The sequence below is a fragment of the Onychostoma macrolepis genome, chromosome 14 (assembly GCF_012432095.1).
Source record: "Onychostoma macrolepis isolate SWU-2019 chromosome 14, ASM1243209v1, whole genome shotgun sequence".
Classification (NCBI taxonomy): domain Eukaryota; kingdom Metazoa; phylum Chordata; class Actinopteri; order Cypriniformes; family Cyprinidae; genus Onychostoma; species Onychostoma macrolepis.
In genome coordinates this window covers 22,295,678-22,320,736 of record NC_081168.1, presented here as the reverse complement: position 1 = coordinate 22,320,736, position 25,059 = coordinate 22,295,678, and the positions used below count along the sequence as shown (strand labels likewise).

The 25,059-nt window shown below is 39.9% G+C and overlaps 1 protein-coding gene and 1 long non-coding RNA gene across 2 annotated transcripts; one reads left to right on the top strand and one right to left on the bottom strand.

The window, feature by feature from the left end:
* Positions 1 to 8,381: 8,381 nt before the first annotated feature.
* Positions 8,382 to 9,635, top strand: LOC131553124 (uncharacterized protein F54H12.2-like). The gene has a single exon (XM_058797548.1). The coding sequence runs from the start codon at positions 8,382 to 8,384 to the stop codon at positions 9,633 to 9,635; it is 1,254 nt and encodes a 417-aa protein (XP_058653531.1).
* Positions 9,636 to 14,084: 4,449 nt separating this feature from the next.
* LOC131552997 (uncharacterized) lies at positions 14,085 to 19,647 on the bottom strand. Its single transcript, XR_009274095.1, has 3 exons — positions 19,463 to 19,647; positions 14,209 to 14,253; positions 14,085 to 14,123 (listed from the first exon to the last, which is right to left on the bottom strand). It is a non-coding gene; the product is annotated as an uncharacterized LOC131552997 (long non-coding RNA).
* Between the last annotated feature and the right edge of the window lie 5,412 nt (positions 19,648 to 25,059).

Here is a 25,059-nt window from a genome sequence, read left to right as displayed (position 1 = left end):
CAAGTGGTGCGATTTGCATTTGCTGAGCGCTCTTTTTTCGATCGTAAACAAAATGTTCAAGTGGTGCAGCATACATGATGGATACAGCAAAATTAAAACACAGCTGTTTCACCCTGAGAGAAACTCCCGTGAGGGGGTGTTACCATCCCCACCCATCTACTACAGCCATTATAAAGAACAGTAAGTCGACACTCCCACACGGCATTTCCAACATGTCTCAAGAAGACTCTTTACAATGCGATTATGCTCCTTTCAACCTCAAAGCTTCTGATGATAACGCTGTCGATCATCTTTCGACAGACAACACCCGCTCACCCGACCTGCGCAAAGAATGCTTGGATAAATTCTGCACGGAGCTTGGATACCGCAACCTGAGTTACCTAAAGGATATGTGTACCACCTCCCCCCACACAGGGTTCGACACCACAGACGGCTGCTTCAACGGAAAAGGTTTCAGAATCATAAAAGCCACGATCGTACTGCTGCTGCAACACATCATCGACAACAAATTAAGGGACGAGTGCGAGGGGTGCGTGACGGACCATCCGAGTCAGCTGCAACATTCCTGTCTGTTTGAGCCTGATGCCTACTATTTCGACTCACGCTTTGACGAGCTGTGTCGCAAACTGTTCAAACCCGATCTTCAGACCATTATCGACTTCGCTCTACGCCGCTACGGTTTAACGACCAACAACATTCTGAGGATTCAAGGAACTACCGGTGCTATCCTGCACGAATTAAGAGACGAACCATTCATCGTCGCAAAGCTGCAAGAAATCAGGGAAAAGCTGCTGGACGAGTCCAACAAGAAAGTCGTTTACGATGCCGTGGATCTCTGGCAAAGCAGCGTGACTGCCCCAGGAGTGTGACGACATGGGGGCTGTGTGTAGCGGAATCCATTTTTTCAGAGACATCTTGTTCACCCCCTATTATAAAGGACAGATGATCAAAATGATGCTTGCTGCCATCGATCGTACGTGTGATCCGGAGAACGATTACGAGGGGGAAACGACACGTCTAAAAAATCTCATGAAACAAATGCGTGTTATAAGAGGTCTGACCGACTCTTGGTCTGAATTGACCGATATGTGTGTCAACAGTTCCGATCGCTCCTCTGCAATGCTCCGAAAAATTCTAGTTGAGATATCTGCAGCCGGTGAAGAGATAAGAGTTAGCGACGTCCTTTGTATGTGCACGTATGTAACCGATGTATGTGTGAAGCTTGTTTCAAAAAATGAGAAAAACAAGGTGTACGAAATGGTTGAAATTCTGGTAAACTACATACTAGATCGTAGCTATACAGCCTGTGTAAATTGTCTTTACTGGTTAGATAGTATGTAACCCATTTTACTTCTATTCTCATTACTAAGTACTCATTTTGATTTCTATTCATGTAATCAATTTTAATTTTCATCACTATGTAAACTCCGGCGTCATCCGGGAAGAGCTATGTTATCCGGTGGTGGAAAAACATAAATGAGCTGTCAAGTATTGTTTTGAAGATATTATACTCATCCGGTGGGGGTTTGTCCATCTGTGGACCACGTGGTAGTGGTATCCGGTTGCATTCTGAGGGGGCGCTTAGATAAATAGGCCGAGGTATTTCTGTGGGGAATCAGAAAAGTGTTGTGAAAACACATAGACATGAATGCCTCATACTCACCTAAAACTCCTGAGAAGGAATGGGATGAAGAGATGATGGAAAATCTGACTATGGCACCGAGAAAACCGTACAGCGGTAACTTGTGCTTGGCAAGGTTTCTCCGCGAAAATTCTGAATGTACGAGAGACTAATTTTTCCTGATCAGCGGACGTATATTCGGCTACATATTCCACAAATCGGATCGAACGGTTACGCTCTACACGTCTGACGAAACCGGCGAATTTGTGCAGGATCAAGACCCCTGCCTGGTATTTCCTGAAAAAGATTGGCAATTATTTTTCAATCGTATCTGGAAAGATCTGAAGGATTGTGGAGAAGAGCCTTTGTACGTTGGGGAGTGGGATGGGGTAGCTCCGAATATCCGGTACCGAGTGGTCGGCGACCATGCTCAAAAGAACCCTGAGGACTGCGTGTACATATTCGCCTGCGAAGACAAGACAAAGCTTAGTGGCCTTCGGAGGGTGACAAGCATAAAGAATATCACGAAATGTTCAGCCTTAAGTTTTTGATCAAGTGGTGCGATTTGCATTTGCTGAGCGCTCTTTTTTCGATCGTAAACAAAATGTTCAAGTGGTGCAGCATACATGATGGATACAGCAAAATTAAAACACAGCTGTTTCACCCTGAGAGAAACTCCCGTGAGGGGGTGTTACCATCCCCACCCATCTACTACAGCCATTATAAAGAACAGTAAGTCGACACTCCCACACGGCATTTCCAACATGTCTCAAGAAGACTCTTTACAATGCGATTATGCTCCTTTCAACCTCAAAGCTTGATGATAACGCTGTCGATCATCTTTCGACAGACAACACCCGCTCACCCGACCTGCGCAAAGAATGCTTGGATAAATTCTGCACGGAGCTTGGATACCGCAACCTGAGTTACCTAAAGGATATGTGTACCACCTCCCCCCACACAGGGTTCGACACCACAGACGGCTGCTTCAACGGAAAAGGTTTCAGAATCATAAAAGCCACGATCGTACTGCTGCTGCAACACATCATCGACAACAAATTAAGGGACGAGTGCGAGGGTGCGTGACGGACCATCCGAGTCAGCTGCAACATTCCTGTCTGTTTGAGCCTGATGCCTACTATTTCGACTCACGCTTTGACGAGCTGTGTCGCAAACTGTTCAAACCCGATCTTCAGACCATTATCGACTTCGCTCTACGCCGCTACGGTTTAACGACCAACAACATTCTGAGGATTCAAGGAACTACCGGTGCTATCCTGCACGAATTAAGAGACGAACCATTCATCGTCGCAAAGCTGCAAGAAATCAGGGAAAAGCTGCTGGACGAGTCCAACAAGAAAGTCGTTTACGATGCCGTGGATCTCTGGCAAAGCAGCGTGACTGCCCCAGGAGTGTGACGACATGGGGGCTGTGTGTAGCGGAATCCATTTTTTCAGAGACATCTTGTTCACCCCCTATTATAAAGGACAGATGATCAAAATGATGCTTGCTGCCATCGATCGTACGTGTGATCCGGAGAACGATTACGAGGGGGAAACGACACGTCTAAAAAATCTCATGAAACAAATGCGTGTTATAAGAGGTCTGACCGACTCTTGGTCTGAATTGACCGATATGTGTGTCAACAGTTCGATCGCTCCTCTGCAATGCTCCGAAAAATTCTAGTTGAGATATCTGCAGCCGGTGAAGAGATAAGAGTTAGCGGCGTCCTTTGTATGTGCACGTATGTAACCGATGTATGTGTGAAGCTTGTTTCAAAAAATGAGAAAAACAAGGTGTACGAAATGGTTGAAATTCTGGTAAACTACATACTAGATCGTAGCTATACAGCCTGTGTAAATTGTCTTTACTGGTTAGATAGTATGTAACCCATTTTACTTCTATTCTCATTACTAAGTACTCATTTTGATTTCTATTCATGTAATCAATTTTAATTTTCATCACTATGTAACCATTTTTAATAAAAGACTGAAACGTAACGCTTGGTCGTGTTATTCTTTTGAGGACGGTTGAAACATAACAACATGTCCGAGCTCATGAAAAAAGTTTATTACACGCCTGCCAACCCCGGTTCTTTAGGAGGTTAAAAACGGTTAAAAGATGCGGTCTTAAAGGATACCGGCGTACGTTTGAGCGATAAACAGGTCTCGGACTGGCTGGCTGGGGAGGATGCGTACACGCTACACAGAACGGCTCCCATTAACTACAAACGTAATAGAGTCGTGGTGTACGGGATGGATACGCAGTTTCAAGCGGATCTCGTCGACATGTCGGCCTATTCCAAGGAAAATGATAATAATAAATATCTGCTGACATGCATCGACGTATTTAGCAAGTACGCGTGGGCTCGAACGTTAAAGAATAAGAGCGGCGTCGAGGTTACTAAAGCGTTCGAGTCTATACTCGAAGAGGGGCGTGTTCCAAAGAAATTGCAGACGGATAAGGGAACCGAATTTTTTAACAAACATTTTCAAGATTTGATGAAAAAGCACGACGTTCAGCATTTTGCTACGGCTACCGATTTGAAGGCCAGCGTCGTGGAACGATTTAATAGATCGTTAAAAAGCCGAATGTGGAGATTTTTAACCGCTACAAATTCACGGAAATACACAGATGTGTTGCAAGATATTATGCAGGGGTACAACTCCAGCTACCATCGGAGTATTAACCCTCTGGGGTCGACAAACGCATATATGCGTTTTGAGGCAGATTTTCCTGATAAGGCCGAAATGAGCTTGAATTACTCTGCCATTTTTGATCGTACAGATAAGAGCAATACACCATTCGAATCTGTAAGGGGTCTACTTTTATTTGTATACACTCATAATAACAACTAAACTTTGTGCTTTTGAAGAATAAAGAAAACAAACAGGGTGTGCTCTCTGTCTTCTCCGTCTCTGCGAACTGTTTTTAGAAACGCGTCACTAAAATGAACTGTAACTCAGCAAATACTCAACACAGAGACATGGGAGTTATATCTATAGAAAGCTTGGAGTGTCTACTTTGAAATGAAGCAAGTATTATCGAAAACAAACATTCTGTGATGAAGTAATCCGTATGAAACCAACACGATGTTCAATCTTTCCCGTCTGACTCATTATCGCTAATGTGACCCCGCCCCCGCGCGGCTCGCGCTGTTCATATGTAAATAGCCACGTGGTAAGTGCGCGCGTGCAAACGCCCAACACAAACAAAGAGGAGGTCCTTCATCGCGGCTACTGTTCGTTTCTGGAAGACGCGCTGAGTAAAAGCAGGATTTCCCTCGAAAGAACAACACGATTTCATCCAGCAGAGGAGATGAGTAAGTAATGTTTCTTTTTTACATTAGTTAACGTTTTATTGTGACATAAACCTGAACAGATTTACTAACAGTTCATGGGTTTTTCCTGAACGACAACATGATGAATGCTATGCGTCTAAGAATGTTTAGACCATGTTTATTATTAATACTCTGTTCACAAATATATTTTAATAGCGTGCTAAACAATAATAATTAGTTTCTCAGATATAAAATATCATTTTTTTATAGTACAAAGTACATCCTTTTATTGTACAAAGCATGCTTGAGTCTGTGGCTACAGAATCATATCATAGGCTACTATAAAATCATACATACTAGACTATATGACTACAAAATCATAGTTGGGTTTTTCCCAAACTATAATTCCTGACTACAATGTTTGAAATCGTGTAAAACATTTTGAATATGAAAGGCAATTCATTGTATTTAAATTTCTTACAGCGCTATGATGTTTTCATGCTCTATATAAAACAATAAAAGTAATATGAGTGTACACTGTAACATGATGAATGCTACGAGTCTAAGTATGTTTAGTACATGTTTATTATTAATAGCCTACTCTGTTCAGAAATAGATTTTAATAACGTGCTAAACAATAATAATTAGTTTCTCAGATATAAGATTTCTTTCTCTTTTTTATGATAGTGATATATATGATATTTATGATATATATACAGATGTTCCTGATATTAACATGCTCACAAATGTTTTTTTTGTTTGTATTTTATTGAATCAGATACCAGCACCAGATGTATCCTGATGTCTCTTCAAACTGTTTTCCTCTGAAAGCGTTGCACCAACATGAGATGTTCAACTACACTGATATTCTATGTCAAAACAAGCTCCTTCTCTACTGATTATGTTTTTTTCTTCTTGAATCCATGGAAAGAAGTAGAAACACTTAAATAACACACGTAAATATCAGGTATGATTTCCTTGTTTCACTTGTTGAACAGAATCTGTTGCAGGAATGACTCAAAGTCTGTTCACATCTCTGTGGTTAGATCAGTGTGCACAATAATGTGTCTTTGACCTTCATTATGTATGTTTTGATTATACTGTGTTGTAAATAAAATACAAATAATTAAAAAAAAACCTTTTTTTCAATCTCCTCACATTCTCTCTTACCTGCCTCAAAGTCACAGTCACACTGATGGGCCATCAGGGGCCCATAGGGGAGGGCCCTTTGTCTCTCAGGTGAAAATCACTTAATATTCATGGCCATTGCCACTCCCTCGCATATAGACCCTCGATCACAAAACATGTCTTGAAAATTTTAAATCAATATATTGTTTTCTGTGAATGAGTAAGCAGAATGATTTTCACATAATTTTGAAGTAAATATTCTAGGCTACAAGACTGATTACTCAAAAGTCTTGGTCAGGACTATTTAGTATGGGTTTTAAGGCCTTATTTCAGCTACATTTTTTTTCCCAAAACTTACTAACCACGCATAATATTTTTTTTCTAAAAAATGCAAACATGTACATCCATCTTGGTCACATATTATTGTAGCACAGTTTGTGCTGAATACAAAAAAAATTACATGTTGGTCAATAGTATGTTTTAAGTAGCTGAAATAAGCACAAATATCAGGGCATGTCAAAACATCTCAAGGGCCCCAAAATGACCTCAGACCCCAGAGGGTTAAGATGAGACCTGTGGACATCGACAAATAAAATAAAGGTGTAGTGTTTCAAAACCTGTACGGAGGTATGAAGAAGAACGATCACCCCGTATTTAAATATAGAGTAGGGGATGTCGTCAGGATTTCTAAAGTGCGAGGACCGTTCGCCAAGGGTTATGAACAGAACTAAACCGAAGAATTTTTCACCGTATCCGTGTGCATTCCGCGTAATCCTCCCGTATACAGGTTGTCAGATTATGACGGTGATGTCATCGACGGTGTGTTTTACGAAGAAGAGTTACAAAAAATAATCGTGAGCGAAAACAAGGCGTTTAAGGTGGAAAAGATTTTAGGGGAGAAAAAACAGGGGCGATCTACGCTAGTTTTAGTGAAATGGTTAGGATGGCCTTCGAAATTTAATTGCTATATAGACAAAAAAGCTGTGTCGGACTTGTAAAACCTTAAAACGCCCACGCCTTTACCAAAAGAGATCATTCGAGTAAAGGATTACCATGGATGACTGCGGTTTCTACGTCACGTTGCCGTGCAACGCCTCTTTATCAGTTTATCCTGAAAATCGCATATCTAGTTATACGACAAGGATAGCAAAGACTATAAACCTGAAAGGAGAGTGGCAAGTAGGTCTCGCTGAGATTGAATATCCTAGAAGCTGGTACAGCTTTAACGACGATAATGACGGGTTTTCAGTTTGCATGTCTACCCGCCCCATCCCAGAAACACGCTAATAAACCGGGCGAAGAGGTGTTTAAACGGCTATCGGGATGTCCGTATCAAGGAATATCCAAATAACCGGGGGATACCATGAGAATGTTCGTGCAGTGATCGGTGCAATAAATGCGATTATCGCCCCCGGGGCTGTATTAGGCTACGATAAATTAAAAAACAAAGTCCAACTGGTAGCAAAGCCCAACATTTCAGTAAGCTTCCACGGGAGACTAGCCGCTATTTTAGGGATGAAACCCGGCGAGGCTTTAGGACGTGCTGCCTATCACGAAAAAGCTGATTTTACAAAGAGCGTTATTACGGACGCACCTCACCAGGCCGATATCAACGCGGGTTTCTATACGATGTACATTTATACCGACATTATCGAATACCAATCGGTCGGTGATTCATACGTACCCCTTTTAAGATGCGTACATATAAAGAGGGGTGACAATGATACCATCAGTATTAGATACGACAAACCCCATTACGCAACGGTCAACAAGTCGCTCATCACGGATATCGTCATAGAATTAAAGGACGACCAAAACCGCGAAATACCATTTTCTTACGGGAAAGTTATTGTAAAACTACACTTTAGGCCTGTGAAACAATCTGCACTTTAAAAATGGCTTATTACAACCCACGTGGGATGAATGCCGATGATTATGTCGATTATTATCGAAATCAGGCCGGCGGCGGACTACCGGGATATGCGGGCGGCGCCGTTATGTACGGGGCCGGTCTAGGAGGTCTTTTCAGAGGTCTGTTTAGGTTGGCCATACCGTTGCTAAAAAGGGGATTCAGCATCGCTAAACCGCACCTGAAATCGGCCGCTAAAAATATAGCGACCGACGTTGTCTCAAACGTTCTGTCAAGATCCTATAACGATAACTCTAAAGCTCAAGACGGTTCGGGGCTTATGGTAATGGCTCGTAAGAGAATGTCTAAACCTCCCGGTATGAGGAGGCGTGGTCGTTCAATAAAGAAAACAAGGCGTGGACCCAAGAAGGTCTCAGTCACACGCAGAAAGCGTAAGAAGAATACGAAACGAAAAGTCTCGGCTAAGAGAACCATTTTCTAACATGGCGTTACTGCATCGCATGTCGGGAGAGTGTATAAAGTCCGAATTGGATTTGTTTACAGTCCCGCTGACGCAGACGGTTATCGAGAAAAACGCATATTTAGAAGTACCGCCCTTATCGGCTATATCGGACTCGTCGCCTCTGGAGTTTTTTATCCCTGGAACCGGCAAGGATTACATCGACCTAAATAACACGTTGATGTTTCTACGTCTTAAAATCACAAGACCTAATGGGGGAGACATCCCAGACCCTGCAAAAGTAGCCCTAATCAACTACCCGGGGGCTACTATATTTTCACAAGTTGACGTCAGTCTCGGTGACCGATTGATATCTCAGAGCTCGAGCACCTACCCTTACCGATGTATCATCGAGAGTCTTATCAACTACAGCAAAGATACGCTGGAATCGCTTTTCTCAGCCGGTCTGTTTTTCAAAGACACGGCGGGTCACATGGATGAAACCGATCCTGTGGGCCTTAACTCCGGTCTGACCAAGAGATCGCTCTACACCACCGGGAACGGTGTTGTGGAGTTGCTGGCGCCTATTCACAGTGACATCTTCTTTCAAGAAAAATTAATGCTAAACGGCGTCGACATAAAAATACGAATGATCAGAGGCAAAGATGAATTCTGCCTGATGTCAGGGGAGGACGTGGCCTATAAACTAAATATTGTGTCGGCGTCCCTTTTCGTCAAGAAAGTGTCCGTATCACCGTCCGTGAGACTGGCGCATGCCCAGGCCCTGCTCTCGACCACTGCCAAGTATCCCATAGATAGGGTCTGTCTAAAAAATTTCTCCTTACCCGTAGGTTCCCGAGTATCAAATCAAGAAAATTTGTTTTTGGGGACCTTGCCAAAATCTATCGTCCTGGCAATGGTAGATAATGATGCGTTCACAGGGTCCTACAATAAAAACCCGTTTGCGTTCAAACATTACGATTTGGAGTTCCTGGCCGTTTACGTTGACGGACAGCAATTTCCCGCCAAGCCTCTCCAGCCAAACTTTGCCGCAGGAGCGGCCGTACGAGAATTTTATCAGTTGGCGACCGCTACCGGGAGACATCTTAAAAATCAGGCTCTCTCTATCAACAGGGATGATTTTCTGAGAGGCTATTCGCTTTATGCCTTTAACCTCACGCCTGACGAAGACTGCGGTCAACACATATCGCTCATCAAGTCCGGGAATATCAGACTCGAAGCGCGCTTCAGACAACCGCTGACGCATACTATTAATCTCATCGTTTACGCTGTTTGACAGCATCATCGAGGTGTCTAACCGCAGACAGGTCCTGGTCGATTACTACTGAATAGAAAAAATGAACACGATACAACTCACGGCCATCATGGACAAAATTTCGTGTAACACTCATTTTCTCGGAGTTCTTCCGAGCAATCATCTGCCTGAAAGGCCGTTAAAGACCTTACCGGCGCTGGCTATCGTTAACACGGACCCTGCTGACCTGCCGGGACAGCACTGGGTCGCCGCTTATTTAACTCGAGAGGGTTCAGGGTGTTTTTTCGATAGCTTCGGCCACGCTCCTGACAGCGAACGCTTTCCAACGTCCATCAAAAACTTTTTAATAACCAATACCTTCGTTGTGTTATATTCTACTAAACGGGTCCAGGATTTTACTTCAGACGTGTGCGGTCAGCACTGTGTGTTTTTCCTATATCAGATGGCCAAGGGTCACGAGTATAGCCAAGTGATGAATTTGTACAGCGACGATTATATTAAAAATGATAAAATGGTGTCGCTATTTGTGAAAAGACTTGGATCTAATGTTTGTAATGAAAAAATGTTTTCGTGTATTCATTGTGTACAGACGTGTATTTCATCAGTGTTGCATGATTGAATTATCCAATGTATTTGATTGATCGTAAATAAAGACTCTTAAAGCCAACATCGTTTTACAGACATTTATTGAAAAAATATTGAAACGTCAGGTATAAACAACATATAAAGATTACATCGCTAAAATTCTAACCACGGTCTTCGATCGATAGTCGGTGATTTGAACGTCAGAGCTCGTGAAATTCTCTTTTTGGCCGTCTTTTTAGAAGGATGCGAGGGCTCCGGTGTGTATACGATATCTCCAGACTTGTTTTTTAAAGAACTAATCGTACATCTAACATGATTATTCGGTATGGTAGAAAATGGTATGTTTAATTCGGCAAACGCCTGCAGAAACTCCGACCATCCTAGTGGCCTTCGGTCATCCCGGACCTGGTGCGGCGCTGTAACATTTTTTAGCAGATCGAGCATGTGTGATCCTGTCACAGGTTTACCCTTAAACACGAATTCGCCCGATTCGTTCCAAGCGCTGAGTCCTTTAGCTTTAGACATTTTGTCTAATATGTATCGACTGTTTCTCACACTTCTCACAGGCACGTTCTTCAGAACTTCGTCTACGACGTCTTCCGAACCCCCATCATCTTCGGCCGAGGTATTGGGGGAAACATCTTTATGTCCGGGATCGAGGTTTGGTAACGATAGGGTTAAAACAGCGTTCTCACGATCCCCTTGTTTAACGATAGTTAAAAACCTAGTTAGTATGTTTGAGTAAAGTTTGACTTTTTCACGTTGATCTAAATCGCTCCTGAGTAAAATATTTCTTATGGCCGTGTCCAGATCGTTCTCTACAACCTGTTGAATGTTCTCGCGAGGGGTTCCTGATTTCAGCATATCCAGCTGGTTCTGGGGAACAAGATACATCTTCTCAGAGTACTCCATGTTCAACCCTGTCTAGACGCTATTAAGCTGGAAATGAAGGGTATCGCTACGCTTAGGAGCGGTAGAAGAAATCCACCGGTCTGGTTGAAAACGCGTTTCTTGGCGGTTATACCGATTTTCTTATCGGCGAGAAATTTAATTTCCGATTTTCTCCTTATTAGTTTTTGGTACTGCTGTCGGTTGATCGGAATCGTACCATAAAGGATGTTTAGCGCTACTTCGCAGAGTGCTAAAATGAGCTCGTCGGACGACGACTGCAAAATAAGACGTCGTTGTTTAGGCCTCGCTTTATGTAACATCTTTAACAGAGGTAGGTATTTACAGAGTTTGGTGGCCATGATCACTTTCTTTTTTTCTGAAGGTAGACCACTTGGCGATCGGAAAGCAGCCCCGTTCTGAGCCGGTACTGTTCGGGCGTTTTCGCTTTATAGTCTATCATGAGGTATCCATAAGGCTGACTGGTAGCGTCTTGATAACACTCCATAAAGTATTTCGCATTGGTCGGAAACATTTGCCTCCCGAGCACCATGACTTGATTAGCGTCCCGGGGGTTTTTAAACCAGATTAAATAATTTGTGTTCAAGCTAATGGTTCTGCTCGATTTACCTTGAGCGAATAAATTCTGTACGATATAAATAGCACTAAGATTACGATGGTGTACAAACTGTGTAAAGACTTTTTGGACTTGCGCATTCCCGCTGGCTTCGCTCATCATGTCGTCCAAAATCAGAAGATTAGCTTTGTTGACGGGGAGTAAATTATCATCATTCAGAGACGTGGGTATTCCTTCAACAAATTTAATGTCGTACATTTTAAGCAGTTCATCATACAGAGGTTGCCAACAATTGTAAATATAAACAATGTTTTCGATTTTTTTTTAAATCATATTTAAACCATTCTCCATCAGACGTTTTACAAAATAGGTTTTCCCGCTATTGGAAGGCCCACTTATCACGCATGAGAAAGGGTGTTGCAGTCTAAAGTCAAATTCAGAAGCATCCCGTACCCCTCTATGCATCATCGAATCAGTAGCCATAAGGAAGAGTATTGAAATCAGGTAAAAGCCTGCGCTTATTATACACCACCTTGAACCTTTTGTCGACTGACTTGTGCAGCGTGAGATGCTTTTTATCCCTCACGATATTTTCAGCACGAGCCAGGATGTATCGCGTATCGTCGTGAGATGTCACATAGCTGTTAACCAGACCGTCAGCTCCCCCAAATGATCTCCAAGAGGAGGCATCCAGTCACCCTCCCTAGACACAAAAATTACGCTGTCTGTGTCCGAGTATAAAACACGGTCGCCGAGTTTGTCCATCAGGTCGTACAACTCCAGTCGTGCGTGAGCCGTCGTAAATGCTCCTATAAACACGTTAATGTCGTGAGTCTGTCGAACATCGTCTTTGGCGGGACGACGCTGGACAAGCGCTACATCGTCCGAGACGAATGTAAAAAATGTCAGGGTATCGGTTTTACCAAAAACGATCCTGGTGAAATCTTCAGGGTCTTTCACAAGGGTGGTTTGTGCTAAGTCCTCTCTCATAGAGAACCTCCCCCATAAACTATTAAGCAATAGCTTGTTTATAGACCTCTGAGCGGGGTTGTGGCAGATTTTTTCAGGGTCGAGACAAATTCCCTCTTTTTCATAATATTCCCGTATGTAATTCGCTTTGTCGACATCCGTGACCACGTTTGACGGATAGCCGGACGCTTGCTGTTTCAAACACAAAAACTTTTTTACGTAATCGCAAAACAGCTTATCCGTTCGCTGCGGAAAATGCCAAACTTCATCGATTTTGGCTACGACATACCCCTTCTCGAGAGCTTTTAAAAGCTCGATACTGACCCAACACCCTGAGAGAGCCCTCTCCTCGTCCGTGTGACTGCAGTTTGTCATCTGGTTTTCGGAGTGCGCGCAGGGGAACATAACATAAGGGAAACATCAGTTTTCCTCCACATCTGTAAGGGAGTATAGGGTGAAGCATTTTGCGAGGGGGGTACACGACGGCCTTGATAAGTCCGTAATAATTTTCAATCGTTTCAAAGTCGTTATAAATGAAGTACATGCGCTTGCAGACCGTGGAGTCGTGCCTCCGATACCTGATGCTGCTGATATAAAACCTCTTTTATCTCTCGAATTTCGTTATCCTGTCTGTTCAATCGAATATGAATTTCATTAAAGTAAGCGGACAGCGTTGTACATATCGCAGCATGCTGTTCATTAATTTTATTATAAATTGCAGCATGCTGCTCGTTGAGCTTATTGTAAATTTCTTCACGTTGCGAATCGAGTCTATCGATAACGGTACGTATCAGATACCTATTCACACTCTGATCGCCAGTCTGTTGTTCCTCTTCCTCACCATGTTGGAACGCGAAAGGCGTTTGACGACCTCTTTCTCTCGTTCTATTTTCTCCGTCGCCGCTCCAAGAAGACCTCTCCCACTCCTGCAGCTGGGTCTCGGTCCAGTTAGCTACGTCGTCCGTCCTGCGGGTATGTCTGTCTGCAAATTGAGGAAATATGTTTATGGCTAATATATATATATATATATATATATATATATATATATATCAAATAATATACTAGATTCTCACCTTGAATTATTTCATTTTCTCCGTCGATGTCAGATATGTCTGCTTCTGACCCTGTATCTGCAAGAATAGATAATAAAATTAAAAACATTGCTGACGCTTTAAATATTTTTAGTTATTCCGTAAACGTATTTTTCTTTTATTAAATAGCGTTTGAGATTCTCACCTGGAATTATTTCATTTTCGACGTCTCCGTCGTTGTCAGATATGTCTGCTTCTGACCCTGTATCTGCAAGAATAGATAATAAAATTAAAAACATTGCTGACGCTTTAAATATTTTTAGTTATTCCGTAAACGTATTTTTCTTTTATTAAATAGTATCTAAGCTGGTGCTTTAACAATGCCGACAAAGTTAAAATTCATAAAGATAAATATTTTACCGTTTTGTGCCTCATGCTCACTCATCAGCTGTGCTGTCACTAAAAATAAACCAGAAATCATCTTCAATTAAATATTTAAAATTGTTCAACTATATCAAAATATCATAAAAGACTTGAGACTTACATAGATCGATCTGACTAAAAACACTTTGTTCCCCATTTGATTCTCCTATAATAGGAAAACTATTAAAATAGTATAAATCAATAAAGCATTAGCTATATAATTCAAACAGAGTGACATCGAATTTCAAGGAAAATAAATAGAACTTCTTACCATGGTTGCTCATTTTTCCAGAAAAAAGTCACAAACCTAAGCCTCAAAATCTGAAGAGCTCCAAAAGTTAGGTCAGTCTTGTGTAACTGCAGCACCTAAATACGTTTTATGCTATTTAAAGGCCCCTACTATCATTTTTATTGGTCTCTAGAGAGAGCATCTGTTAAATTGATTAAAATACACGTTATTTGTATAACTTTTGAAATATTTAAACCACAAATGTCATAGATGATAATTTTAACACGAAACAAAAAGATATATCTCGTTATAATATATGTTACTACCGTGTTTTAATATCTGAAAATAAATAAAAACTGGTTTAAGAATGATATTTGCGCCAGAGACTTTATTTTAAAAGTGTGACCACATGGGGTCGCTCGTACTCCATAATAAACCCCCATGTCCACATCAGACGTATTTCGTCATTCGCAAATTGCAGCAGTTAAATATTCAAGTAAAATTATTTTTAAAAACGAACACGTTCACAAAATACGTAGAACTATTAAGGGCCCTAATAAAAAGCTGTGATATTAATTTAAATACGCGAAACGTAATATAGTTATCAGTGTTAAGGCGTAGGGCGCATAGAGTTAAAATTTAAATAAATTAAATAATATTATGTAGAAATTAAATAATTAAACGTTCATAGTTTAAATATTTTATTAGTAATTTAAATAACAACGAAAACTCCTCAAAATATCTCTTCCACCATGTATCTGTAAAATAATAGAGATCGTGAGAAACGCATGCTGTTTAGACCGTAAAAATACGCTTCCATATGTGAAAACACCTTACATAATCGGCTTCTGAAATTCTATAAGGTTAAAGAGGATAGCAGCGTGTAAAGCACCATTAAATTGATAAATTGTGACTGTTTGTTTCCTGTGTAAGCTTACCTCTAAATTGTTCGTGACCATGGCTAATTTTAAATATTTATTTTCTCGGCTCGAACTGAAACAGACGCCTAGAACTGTTTTTAAACAAGCTTCTTAAAACAAACGCGTAAATTACGCTGTCCACGGTTGCATCTGTCTAAACATCCGATGGGTCTCCGGATCGAAATTCTGAAAGGGAATTCAACTTTGCATGTTTCATCACGCAGTGAGCGGCGGGGCACAATTTTGAAGAGGATGAATAAAATAAGACATTAAAAAAACTATAGTGACTGATGTAAAATAATTTAAAATATAAGAACTTCAGACGTATTAGGGAAGCATTAAAGTATACAAATCTCTCTCACACACACACACACACACACACACACACGAGAAAACTCACTCCCATAGCGAGAGAGAGAGAAAGAGAGCTAAAGTTTAAACTAAACAATTTTGTAATCAGTTCGTTTGAGACCGACTGGGATACCGTGAAGACGCGTATTCTCTGCTTCCCCTGAAGAATGTAAGACCATTTATATTTTTTAACCATTTTATTCGTTAAGGCAAACATTTTTTTATTATTATTTTTTTATCCGTCGTCGATAGCCTATTTTATTTAAATTCTTTTTATACAACCAACAGAACATATGCGTGTCTTAAAACTGTTCTGTTAAAAATGGTTTATTTATTCTGATTTTTGTCCTTAAAACCATTATCTTTTTCACATCTCCCATAGAGAGAGAGAGAGAGAGAGAGAGAGAGGGGATGGTGAGAGAGGGGGAGAGAGAGCCTCGGTTCCTGACACGGGTGCCCCACACGGGAGGGGCTCTCGCTCGCCACACAGATGTTTCCATGAGAAAGATTCAAAACGGGGCATAATATCTTCAAAACAATACTTGACAGCTCATTTATGTTTTTTCCACCACCGGATAACATAGCTCTTCCCGGATGACGCCGGAGTTTCACGCTTGACCGATTTCCGCATCCGAAACTTGTTATGAGATCAAAGGGGCACATATGGATATTATTATTATTATTAATAATAATATTATGAGGTCACGAAAGGTCAAAGCAATTAATCATTTTGTCATTTGCTGGCGGCTACTTACTACTATCATCCCACCTGTGTATTTTAATAAGGTATTTTGGGCTGTAAAATCATCCCACCTGTGTATTTTAATAAGGTATTTTGGGCTGCAAAATCATCCTACCTGTGTATTTTAATAAGGTATTTTGGGCTGTAAAATCATCCTACCTGTGTATTTTAATAAGGTATTTTGGGCTGCAAAATCATCCTACCTGTGTATTTTAATAAGGTATTTTGGGCTGCAAAATCATCCTACCTGTGTATTTTAATAAGGTATTTTGGGCTGTAAAATCATCCCACCTGTGTATTTTAATAAGGTATTTTGGGCTGTAAAATCATCCAGCTGTGTATTTTAATAAGGTATTTTGGGCTGCAAAATCATCCCACCTGTGTATTTTAATGCGGTATTTTGGGCTGCAAAATCATCCCACCTGTGTATTTTAATGCGGTATTTTGGGCTGCAAAATCATCCCACCTGTGTATTTTAATAAGGTATTTTGGGCTGTAAAATCATCCTACCTGTGTATTTTATAGTGGTAGGACAATCTGATGAGGTATTTTGGGCTGTAAAATCATCCTACCTGTGTATTTTATAGTGGTAGGACAATCTGATGAGCTATTTTGCGCTGTAAAATCATCCTACCTGTGTATTTTAATAAGGTATTTTGGGCTGTAAAATCATCCTACCTGTGTATTTTAATAAGGTATTTTGGGCTGTAAAATCATCCTACCTGTGTATTTTAATAAGGTATTTTGGGCTGTAAAATCATCCTACCTGTGTATTTTATAGTGGTAGGACAATCTGATGAGGTATTTTGGGCTGTAAAATCATCCTGTGTATTTTATAGTGGTAGGACAATCTGATGAGGTATTTTGGGCTGTAAAATCATCCTACCTGTGTATTTTAATAAGGTATTTTGGGCTGTAAAATCATCCTACCTGTGTATTTTAATAAGGTATTTTGGGCTGTAAAATCATCCTACCTGTGTATTTTAATAAGGTATTTTGGGCTGTAAAATCATCCTACCTGTGTATTTTAATAAGGTATTTTGGGCTGTAAAATCATCCTACCTGGTGTATTTTATAGTGGTAGGACAATCTGATGAGGTATTTTGGGCTGTAAAATCATCCTGTGTATTTTAATAAGGTATTTTGGGCTGTAAAATCATCCTACCTGTGTATTTTAATAAGGTATTTTGGGCTGTAAAATCATCCTACCTGTGTATTTTATAGTGGTAGGACAATCTGATGAGGTATTTTGGGCTGTAAAATCATCCTACCTGTGTATTTTAATGGTATTTTGGGCTGTAAAATCATCCTGTGTATTTTAATAAGGTATTTTGCGCTGTAAAATCATCCTACCTGTGTATTTTAATAAGGTATTTTGGGCTGTACAATCATCCTGTGTATTTTAATGCGGTATTTTGGGCTGCAAAATCATCCTCCTGTGTATTTTATAGTGGTAGGACAATCTGATGAGGTATTTTGGCTGTAAAATCATCCAGCTGTGTATTTTAATAAGGTATTTTGCGCTGTAAAATCATCCACCTGTGTATTTTATAGTGGTAGGACAATCTGACAAGGTATTTTGGGCTGTAAAATCATCCACCTGTGTATTTTATAGTGGTAGGACAATCTGACAAGGTATTTTGGGCGGTAAAATCATCCTGTGTATTTTAATGCGGTATTTTGGGCTGTAAAATCATCCACCTGTGTATTTTAATAAGGTATTTTGGGCTGTAAAATCATCCAGCTGTGTATTTTAATAAGGTATTTTGCTGTAAAATCATCCTGTGTATTTTATAGTGGTAGGACAATCTGACGAGGTATTTTGGGCTGCAAAATCATCCTCCTGTGTATTTTATAGTGGTAGGACAATCTGACAAGGTATTTTGGGCTGTAAAAATCATCCACCTGTGTATTTTATAGTGGTAGGACAATCTGACGAGGTATTTTGGGCTGTAAAATCATCCTCCTGTGTATTTTAATAAGGTATTTTGCTGTAAAATCATCCTACCTGTGTATTTTAATGGTATTTTGGGCTGTAAAATCATCCACCTGTGTATTTTAATAAGGTATTTTGCGCTGTAAAATCATCCACCTGTGTATTTTAATGAGGTATTTTGGGCTGTACAATCATCCTGTGTATTTTATAGTGGTAGGACAATCTGATGAGGTATTTTGGCTGTAAAATCATCCAGCTGTGTATTTTAATGAGGTATTTTGGCTGTAAAATCATCCTGTGTATTTTAATGCGGTATTTTGGGCTGTAAAATCATCCTGTGTATTTTATAGTGGTAGGACAATCTGATGAGGTATTTTGGCTGTAAAATCATCCAGCTGTGTATTTTAATAAGGTATTTTGGGCTGTAAAATCATCCTACCTGTGTATCTTAAGGTATTTTGCGCTGTGAAATCATCCTGTGTATTTTAATAAGGTATTTTGCGCTGTAAAATCATCCTACCTGTTTATTTGAATAAGGTATGACAGGAGCGAAGCAGAAACCCTCAGTAGGATTTTTCGATGAGGTAGGATGGATCGACAGACATAGCTATAATTTTGCGCCACGGTAGGAAAATCTGACAAGGTAGGAAAAATCGACAGAACACCGGCAGGGTGCCGGAGAACTTTAAGCCCTGTCTGTAATATAAAAACACGTCAACAATAGGGTTGTCAGCTGATTGAACTTAGTAGCTGAGATTTTTGTTTTAAATATCGGAAAAAAGTAGATTTCTGCAGCAGCACTCTTTACTTGTTTAACTCACACAGAAAACACATGATAGTGTATTACACCGAACTCAGTATGAATCGTATTAATCAATTAAATCATGAAAACTTGCTATACTATGTACTGATCCACCAATGTAGCTCAGTTCACGAACATGACACTATTGAGCCAGGCCTTTTGGACAATTTCAGTGTCCAATTTATTAACAAATAACTCTTATGAACCCGCTCATTTAATGAAGAGCTGTATGTTATTTCCAGTCGGTCTAAATTCGTTATATTGATACTAACTATCTCATCTAAACAGAGTGATATGTAATCGCGTGGTAAATTAAACTAACAAATACAACACAGGTAGCATAACATGCACATAAAAGTACAGCAGAAGCACTTAATCTACGTGAAATTACTCACCAGCAAAGACGGATGAACTGAGACGTCTGGTTTCTCGCAGCGGGCCAGCTGACGATTACTTCCTCGGAGAAATGCCATTCTTCCTTAATTAATGTTTCGTCGTGAATGTGCGTGTCTTCAGTGTAACTCGATAGACCTGTTTCGACTGCGTTTTCTTGAAAAGAAAATAATCAGAAACGCAACATTTTACAAACTGTCTGGTTCGCGGTTGGCGGTTGAGAACGGCTTGACGTCACGGTTCAAAATCCAAAAGTGCGCCAAAGTCTGAGCTTCACCATTGCCATGGAAACGGGCAGCAAGCAACGCAAGCGTAAATGCATGTGTGCATAATATCATTATTAATGTTATTACGTTAATGTGTATAATTATAATAATTGATTATTTTGTGTACTATAGGCTACACACAGACGCACACACACACACACACACACACACACACACACACACACACACATACTGGACTATATTTCATATTTTAGAAATACTGATGTTGTCATTACATTATAGCTGTTACAGTTACAATATAACACATTTGTCATAAATTAAATTTAAATCATAAAACGAAAATTTTTGTGAGAATGTACTATCTAGGAAATTAATTTTTGTAGTTTAATAAGGTATTTTGCGCTGTAAAATCATCCTACCTGTTTATTTGAATAAGGTATGACAGGAGCGAAGCAGAAACCCTCAGTAGGATTTTTCGATGAGGTAGGATGGATCGACAGACATAGCTATAATTTTGCGCTACGGTAGGAAAATCTGACAAGGTAGGAAAAATCGACAGAACACCGGCAGGGTGCCGGAGAACTTTAAGCCCTGTCTGTAATATAAAAACACGTCAACAATAGGGTTGTCAGCTGATTGAACTTAGTAGCTGAGATTTTTGTTTTAAATATCGGAAAAAAGGAGATTTCTGCAGCAGCACTCTTTACTTGTTTAACTCACACAGAAAACACATGATAGTGTATTACACCGAACTCAGTATGAATCGTATTAATCAATTAAATCATGAAAACTTGCTATACTATGTACTGATCCACCAATGTAGCTCAGTTCACGAACATGACACTATTGAGCCAGGCCTTTTTGGACAATTTCAGTGTCCAATTTATTAACAAATAACTCTTATGAACCCGCTCATTTAATGAAGAGCTGTATGTTATTTCCAGTCGGTCTAAATTCGTTATATTGATACTAACTATCTCATCTAAACAGAGTGATATGTAATCGCGTGGTAAATTAAACTAACAAATACAACACAGGTAGCATAACATGCACATAAAAGTACAGCAGAAGCACTTAATCTACGTGAAATTACTCACCAGCAAAGACGGATGAACTGAGACGTCTGGTTTCTCGCAGCGGGCCAGCTGACGATTACTTCCTCGGAGAAATGCCATTCTTCCTTAATTAATGTTTCGTCGTGAATGTGCGTGTCTTCAGTGTAACTCGATAGACCTGTTTCGACTGCGTTTTCTTCGAAAAAAGAAAATAATCAGAAACGCAACATTTTACAAACTGTCTGGTTCGCGGTTGGCGGTTGAGAACGGCTTGACGTCACGGTTCAAAATCCAAAAGTGCGCCAAAGTCTGAGCTTCACCATTGCCATGGAAACGGGCAGCAAGCAACGCAAGCGTAAATGCATGTGTGCATAATATCATTATTAATGTTATTACGTTAATGTGTATAATTATAATAATTGATTATTTTGTGTACTATAGGCTACACACAGACGCGCGCGCGCGCACACACATACATACAGTATATAACACACAATACATACTGGACTATATTTCATATTTTAGAAATACTGATGTTGTCATTACATTATAGCTGTTACAGTTACAATATAACACATTTGTCATAAATTAAATTTAAATCATAAAACGAAAATTTTTGTGAGAATGTACTATCTAGGAAATTAATTTTTGTAGTTTAATAAAATTTTCAATTATGATAAAGTGAGATCAGACAATTGTTTATATTGTAAAAATACTTTAGCAGTTTGGCATTTTTATCATATATTAATTCAGATAGTAACCTTAAAAATACCACATTACTTTATTTGACATACTGCACTCACCTGCATTATTTCTGCCAGCTAGATGTCATTGTTTTGGAAATATCACACAGAAACAATACATATACCATTCAAATACAACACATTGTATTTTCTGTAGTAAATTCATGCTGTATAGAAAGTGATGTGGTAATCCTGTCATATTTAGTTTGTGTTGTTACAACACAAAAACAACAGAAAAACCACATACAACATCTAATGGTAAATTCTTGTGATACTGTACAACAGAAAGTGCTGTGGTAATCCTGTCATATTAAGCTCTGCTCATTTGTTGTGTGGTAAATTTATGTAGTACTGCTGCAGTACCACAGGACATTTTTGTAAGGGGCTGTTGTAGCATTACACCTGCTAAGACAATTCAATATGTGCAATCTGAATTTAATAATAATAATAATAATAATAATAATAATAATATTTATTTTGTGGTAACACTGCCGTGTGGGAAGCTCTGACAGAGAAAAACACTATAGATACGTAAGAAAGCCATAAAATGTAAGTGCATCATCTTTTGTTCTTGAATGGGGGCCTAATCTGTCTGCTGCACTTGAGCAGGTTCAGTTTTTAGAGTGAATGAAAACTTTTGAAGCATAGATATGCCGTATGATGTGATTTAAAATCATACTTATTTTACTCTGGTGGGGATTATTATGAGCAAACAAACTTAAAAGTTTAATCTGAACATACAGGTGCTGGTCATATATGGGGTTCTCTATGGGCCATTCTCTATGGGGTTCAGGTCAGGCGAGTTTGCTGGCCAATCAAGCACAGTAACACTATGGTCATTGAACCAGCTTTTGGTACCTTTGGCAGTGTGGGCAGGTGCCAAGTCCTGCTGGAAAATGAAATCAGCATCTCCATAAAGCTTGTCAACAGAAGGAAGCATGAAGTGCTCTAAAATTTCCTGGTAGATGGCTGCGTTGACTGTGGACATCAGAAAACACAGTGGACCAACACCAGCAGATGACATGGCAGCCCAAATCATCACTGACTGTGGAAACTTCACACTGGACTTCAAGCAACATGGATTATGTGCCTCTCCACTCTTCCTTCAGACTCTGGGACCTTGATTTCCAAATGAAATGTAAAATTTACTTTCATCTGAAAAGAGGACTTTGGACCACTGAGCAACAGTCCAGTTCTTTTTCTCCACAGCCCAGGTAAGATGCTTCTGACATTGTCTCTGGTTCAGAAGTGGCTTGGTAGCCCTTTTCCTGAAGACGTCTGAGCGTGGTGACTCTTGATGCACTGACTCCAGCTTCAGTTCTCTCCTTGTGAAGCTCTCACAAGTGTTTGAATCGGCTTTGCTTGACTGTATTCTCAAGCTTGCGGTCATCCCTGTTGCTTGTGCACCTTTTCCTACCCAAATTCTTCCTTCCAGTCAACTTTGCATTTAATATGCTTTGATACAGCACTCTGTAAACAGCCACACCTTTCAGTAATGACCTTCTGTGACTTACCCTCTTTGTGGAGGGTGTCAATGTGTCTTCTGGATCATTGCCAAGTCAGCAGTCTTCCCCATTATTGTGGTTTCAACGAACAATAGATACCCAGAATTTATACTGTAGGGGGAGGGTCATTTATTCAAACTCAAATGTAAATATTCTAATATTTTGAGATACTGATTTTTGACTTTCATGAGCTGTAAGCTCTAATCATCAAAATTAAAAGAAATAAACATTTGAAATATATCAGTCTGTGTGTAATGAATGAATATAATATACAAGTTTCACTTTTTGAATGGAATTAGTGAAATAAATCAACTTTTTGATGATATTCTAATTATATGACCAGCACCTGTATATACACATGTAATCTGACTTTTTTTTTTTTTTTTTTTTTTTTAACAGAAATTCTGAGCTGCTGCATGAACATTCATCAAACATATAAGGTGCGAATTCTGGGTCTGGTCCTAATGGTTGTAAAAAGCTGTAATGCTTAAGATTAAATAATTACCTTACAATATATATTTGTATATATTTCAAGGCTGCAATTTGGAAAAGACTTTCAAGCTAATGCTGCTGCAATGGAGGTCAAGGGGACTGAAGAGGTGGCTCCAGCAGATCAAAAGGGTGGACTTCAGGAGGCAGACACACTGTGAGTTTAAAAGACCCATCTCTTTAATCTTCCATACACATGACACACCATCACATTTGTATAATTCAAATCTCTTAAAGGATTTTTATGCTGCACCAATTAGGGTAAGCAGCAACACTTCCTATAATATCTAATGTACTTGTTAATTTGTAAGAAGTATAACTGTCCCGCCTATTTTAAACCAGGCCTGTTACAGGTAAGAGGGGGAATCATTTTTGCAAGAGGTCCTATAGGTTACAGTATAATCAAGTTTTGGATTAATGCTAAAAAAAAAACAAAGACAATGGATATCCCTTTTCTAAACTGTATTAAACTAGCTACACCAAATATTCACAAACCCCATACTACATGCTCCCCAAATACACAAATTACCCCAGCAAACAGTCACAAAACAAAAGTAAACCACAATGTCCAGAATAGATGAGTAGGGTTTCAAATACAAAATGTCCACATATGCGGATGACGTTTTGTAAAAGTCTTGCAAAGTAGTGCAATTCATAAGTGGTTTAACAGTCTTATCTGTTGATGAGACGATAGATGTGAAATCCTTGCAGAGGTAGGCCGGGAAGCTTTGGGTAAAATCCTTGGACAGGTGCAATCATGCACTCAAAGGAGCACCAAAATTGTTAATCCATTCTTCATTGCCATGAACATGCTCTGGGTGAGCATGAATTCGGACAAACAAAAATCCTGGTGGAGCAGAAAACTAAATGTTTCTCCAACCAGGATTGTTTGTACAACCATGAAGTCATGAGGGATTCAAACTGAATCTGCTTCTTACTCTACTGCTTCCTGTCTTATACAGAAAAAGGTGAGGCCACAGGTGCCACCTAGAGGTCAGGATGAGCATAGCACCCAAAATAAACCATGTAACAGAAGGCAACTGTTACAGAAGAATGACATCAATGCTTATATTAGTTGCTTATATACTGTCTCACCCTTATCCCTAGGTTACAGTAATCAGCTGATCCAGTCGGTATCCAGACCAGACAGTGGACCTGCACCCAGGAACGACCACAACACATCCCTGACTGTCAGCGGAGACCATGTCAGCTAGATGACAGACCCCTGTGAAGACCTCATTGATGGCCCCAGCACAGATCCTCAACAAAGACTACGAGAACCAGACAAGCCCTCTGCGCAGACCCTTTTTACCAGCTTCACCTGCTGGCGTGATATTACTTCATGCAGAAGAAGTTGGATGAAATATTCTGAATGATATCAATCCACAATCTGACTTGTGATGCAGCCTGGAATAATCACACCACGTTCATTCGTTTGGCCAGACGAGACTGTTTGGGTTCCATTGTTGCCTTTTGTCTTGCTTGGTTAAAGACACCTAATATTCAGCAATATTATTGACTTGACTGCACTGACACCATTTGAAAAGAACTGAACTGAATTATGACACACAATGTTTTAT

What these genes read in the sequence shown, in the direction of transcription:
- LOC131553124 (XM_058797548.1), top strand. Translation starts at nt 8,382, where the DNA reads ATGGCGTTACTGCATCGCATGTCGGGAGAGTGTATAAAGTCCGAATTG.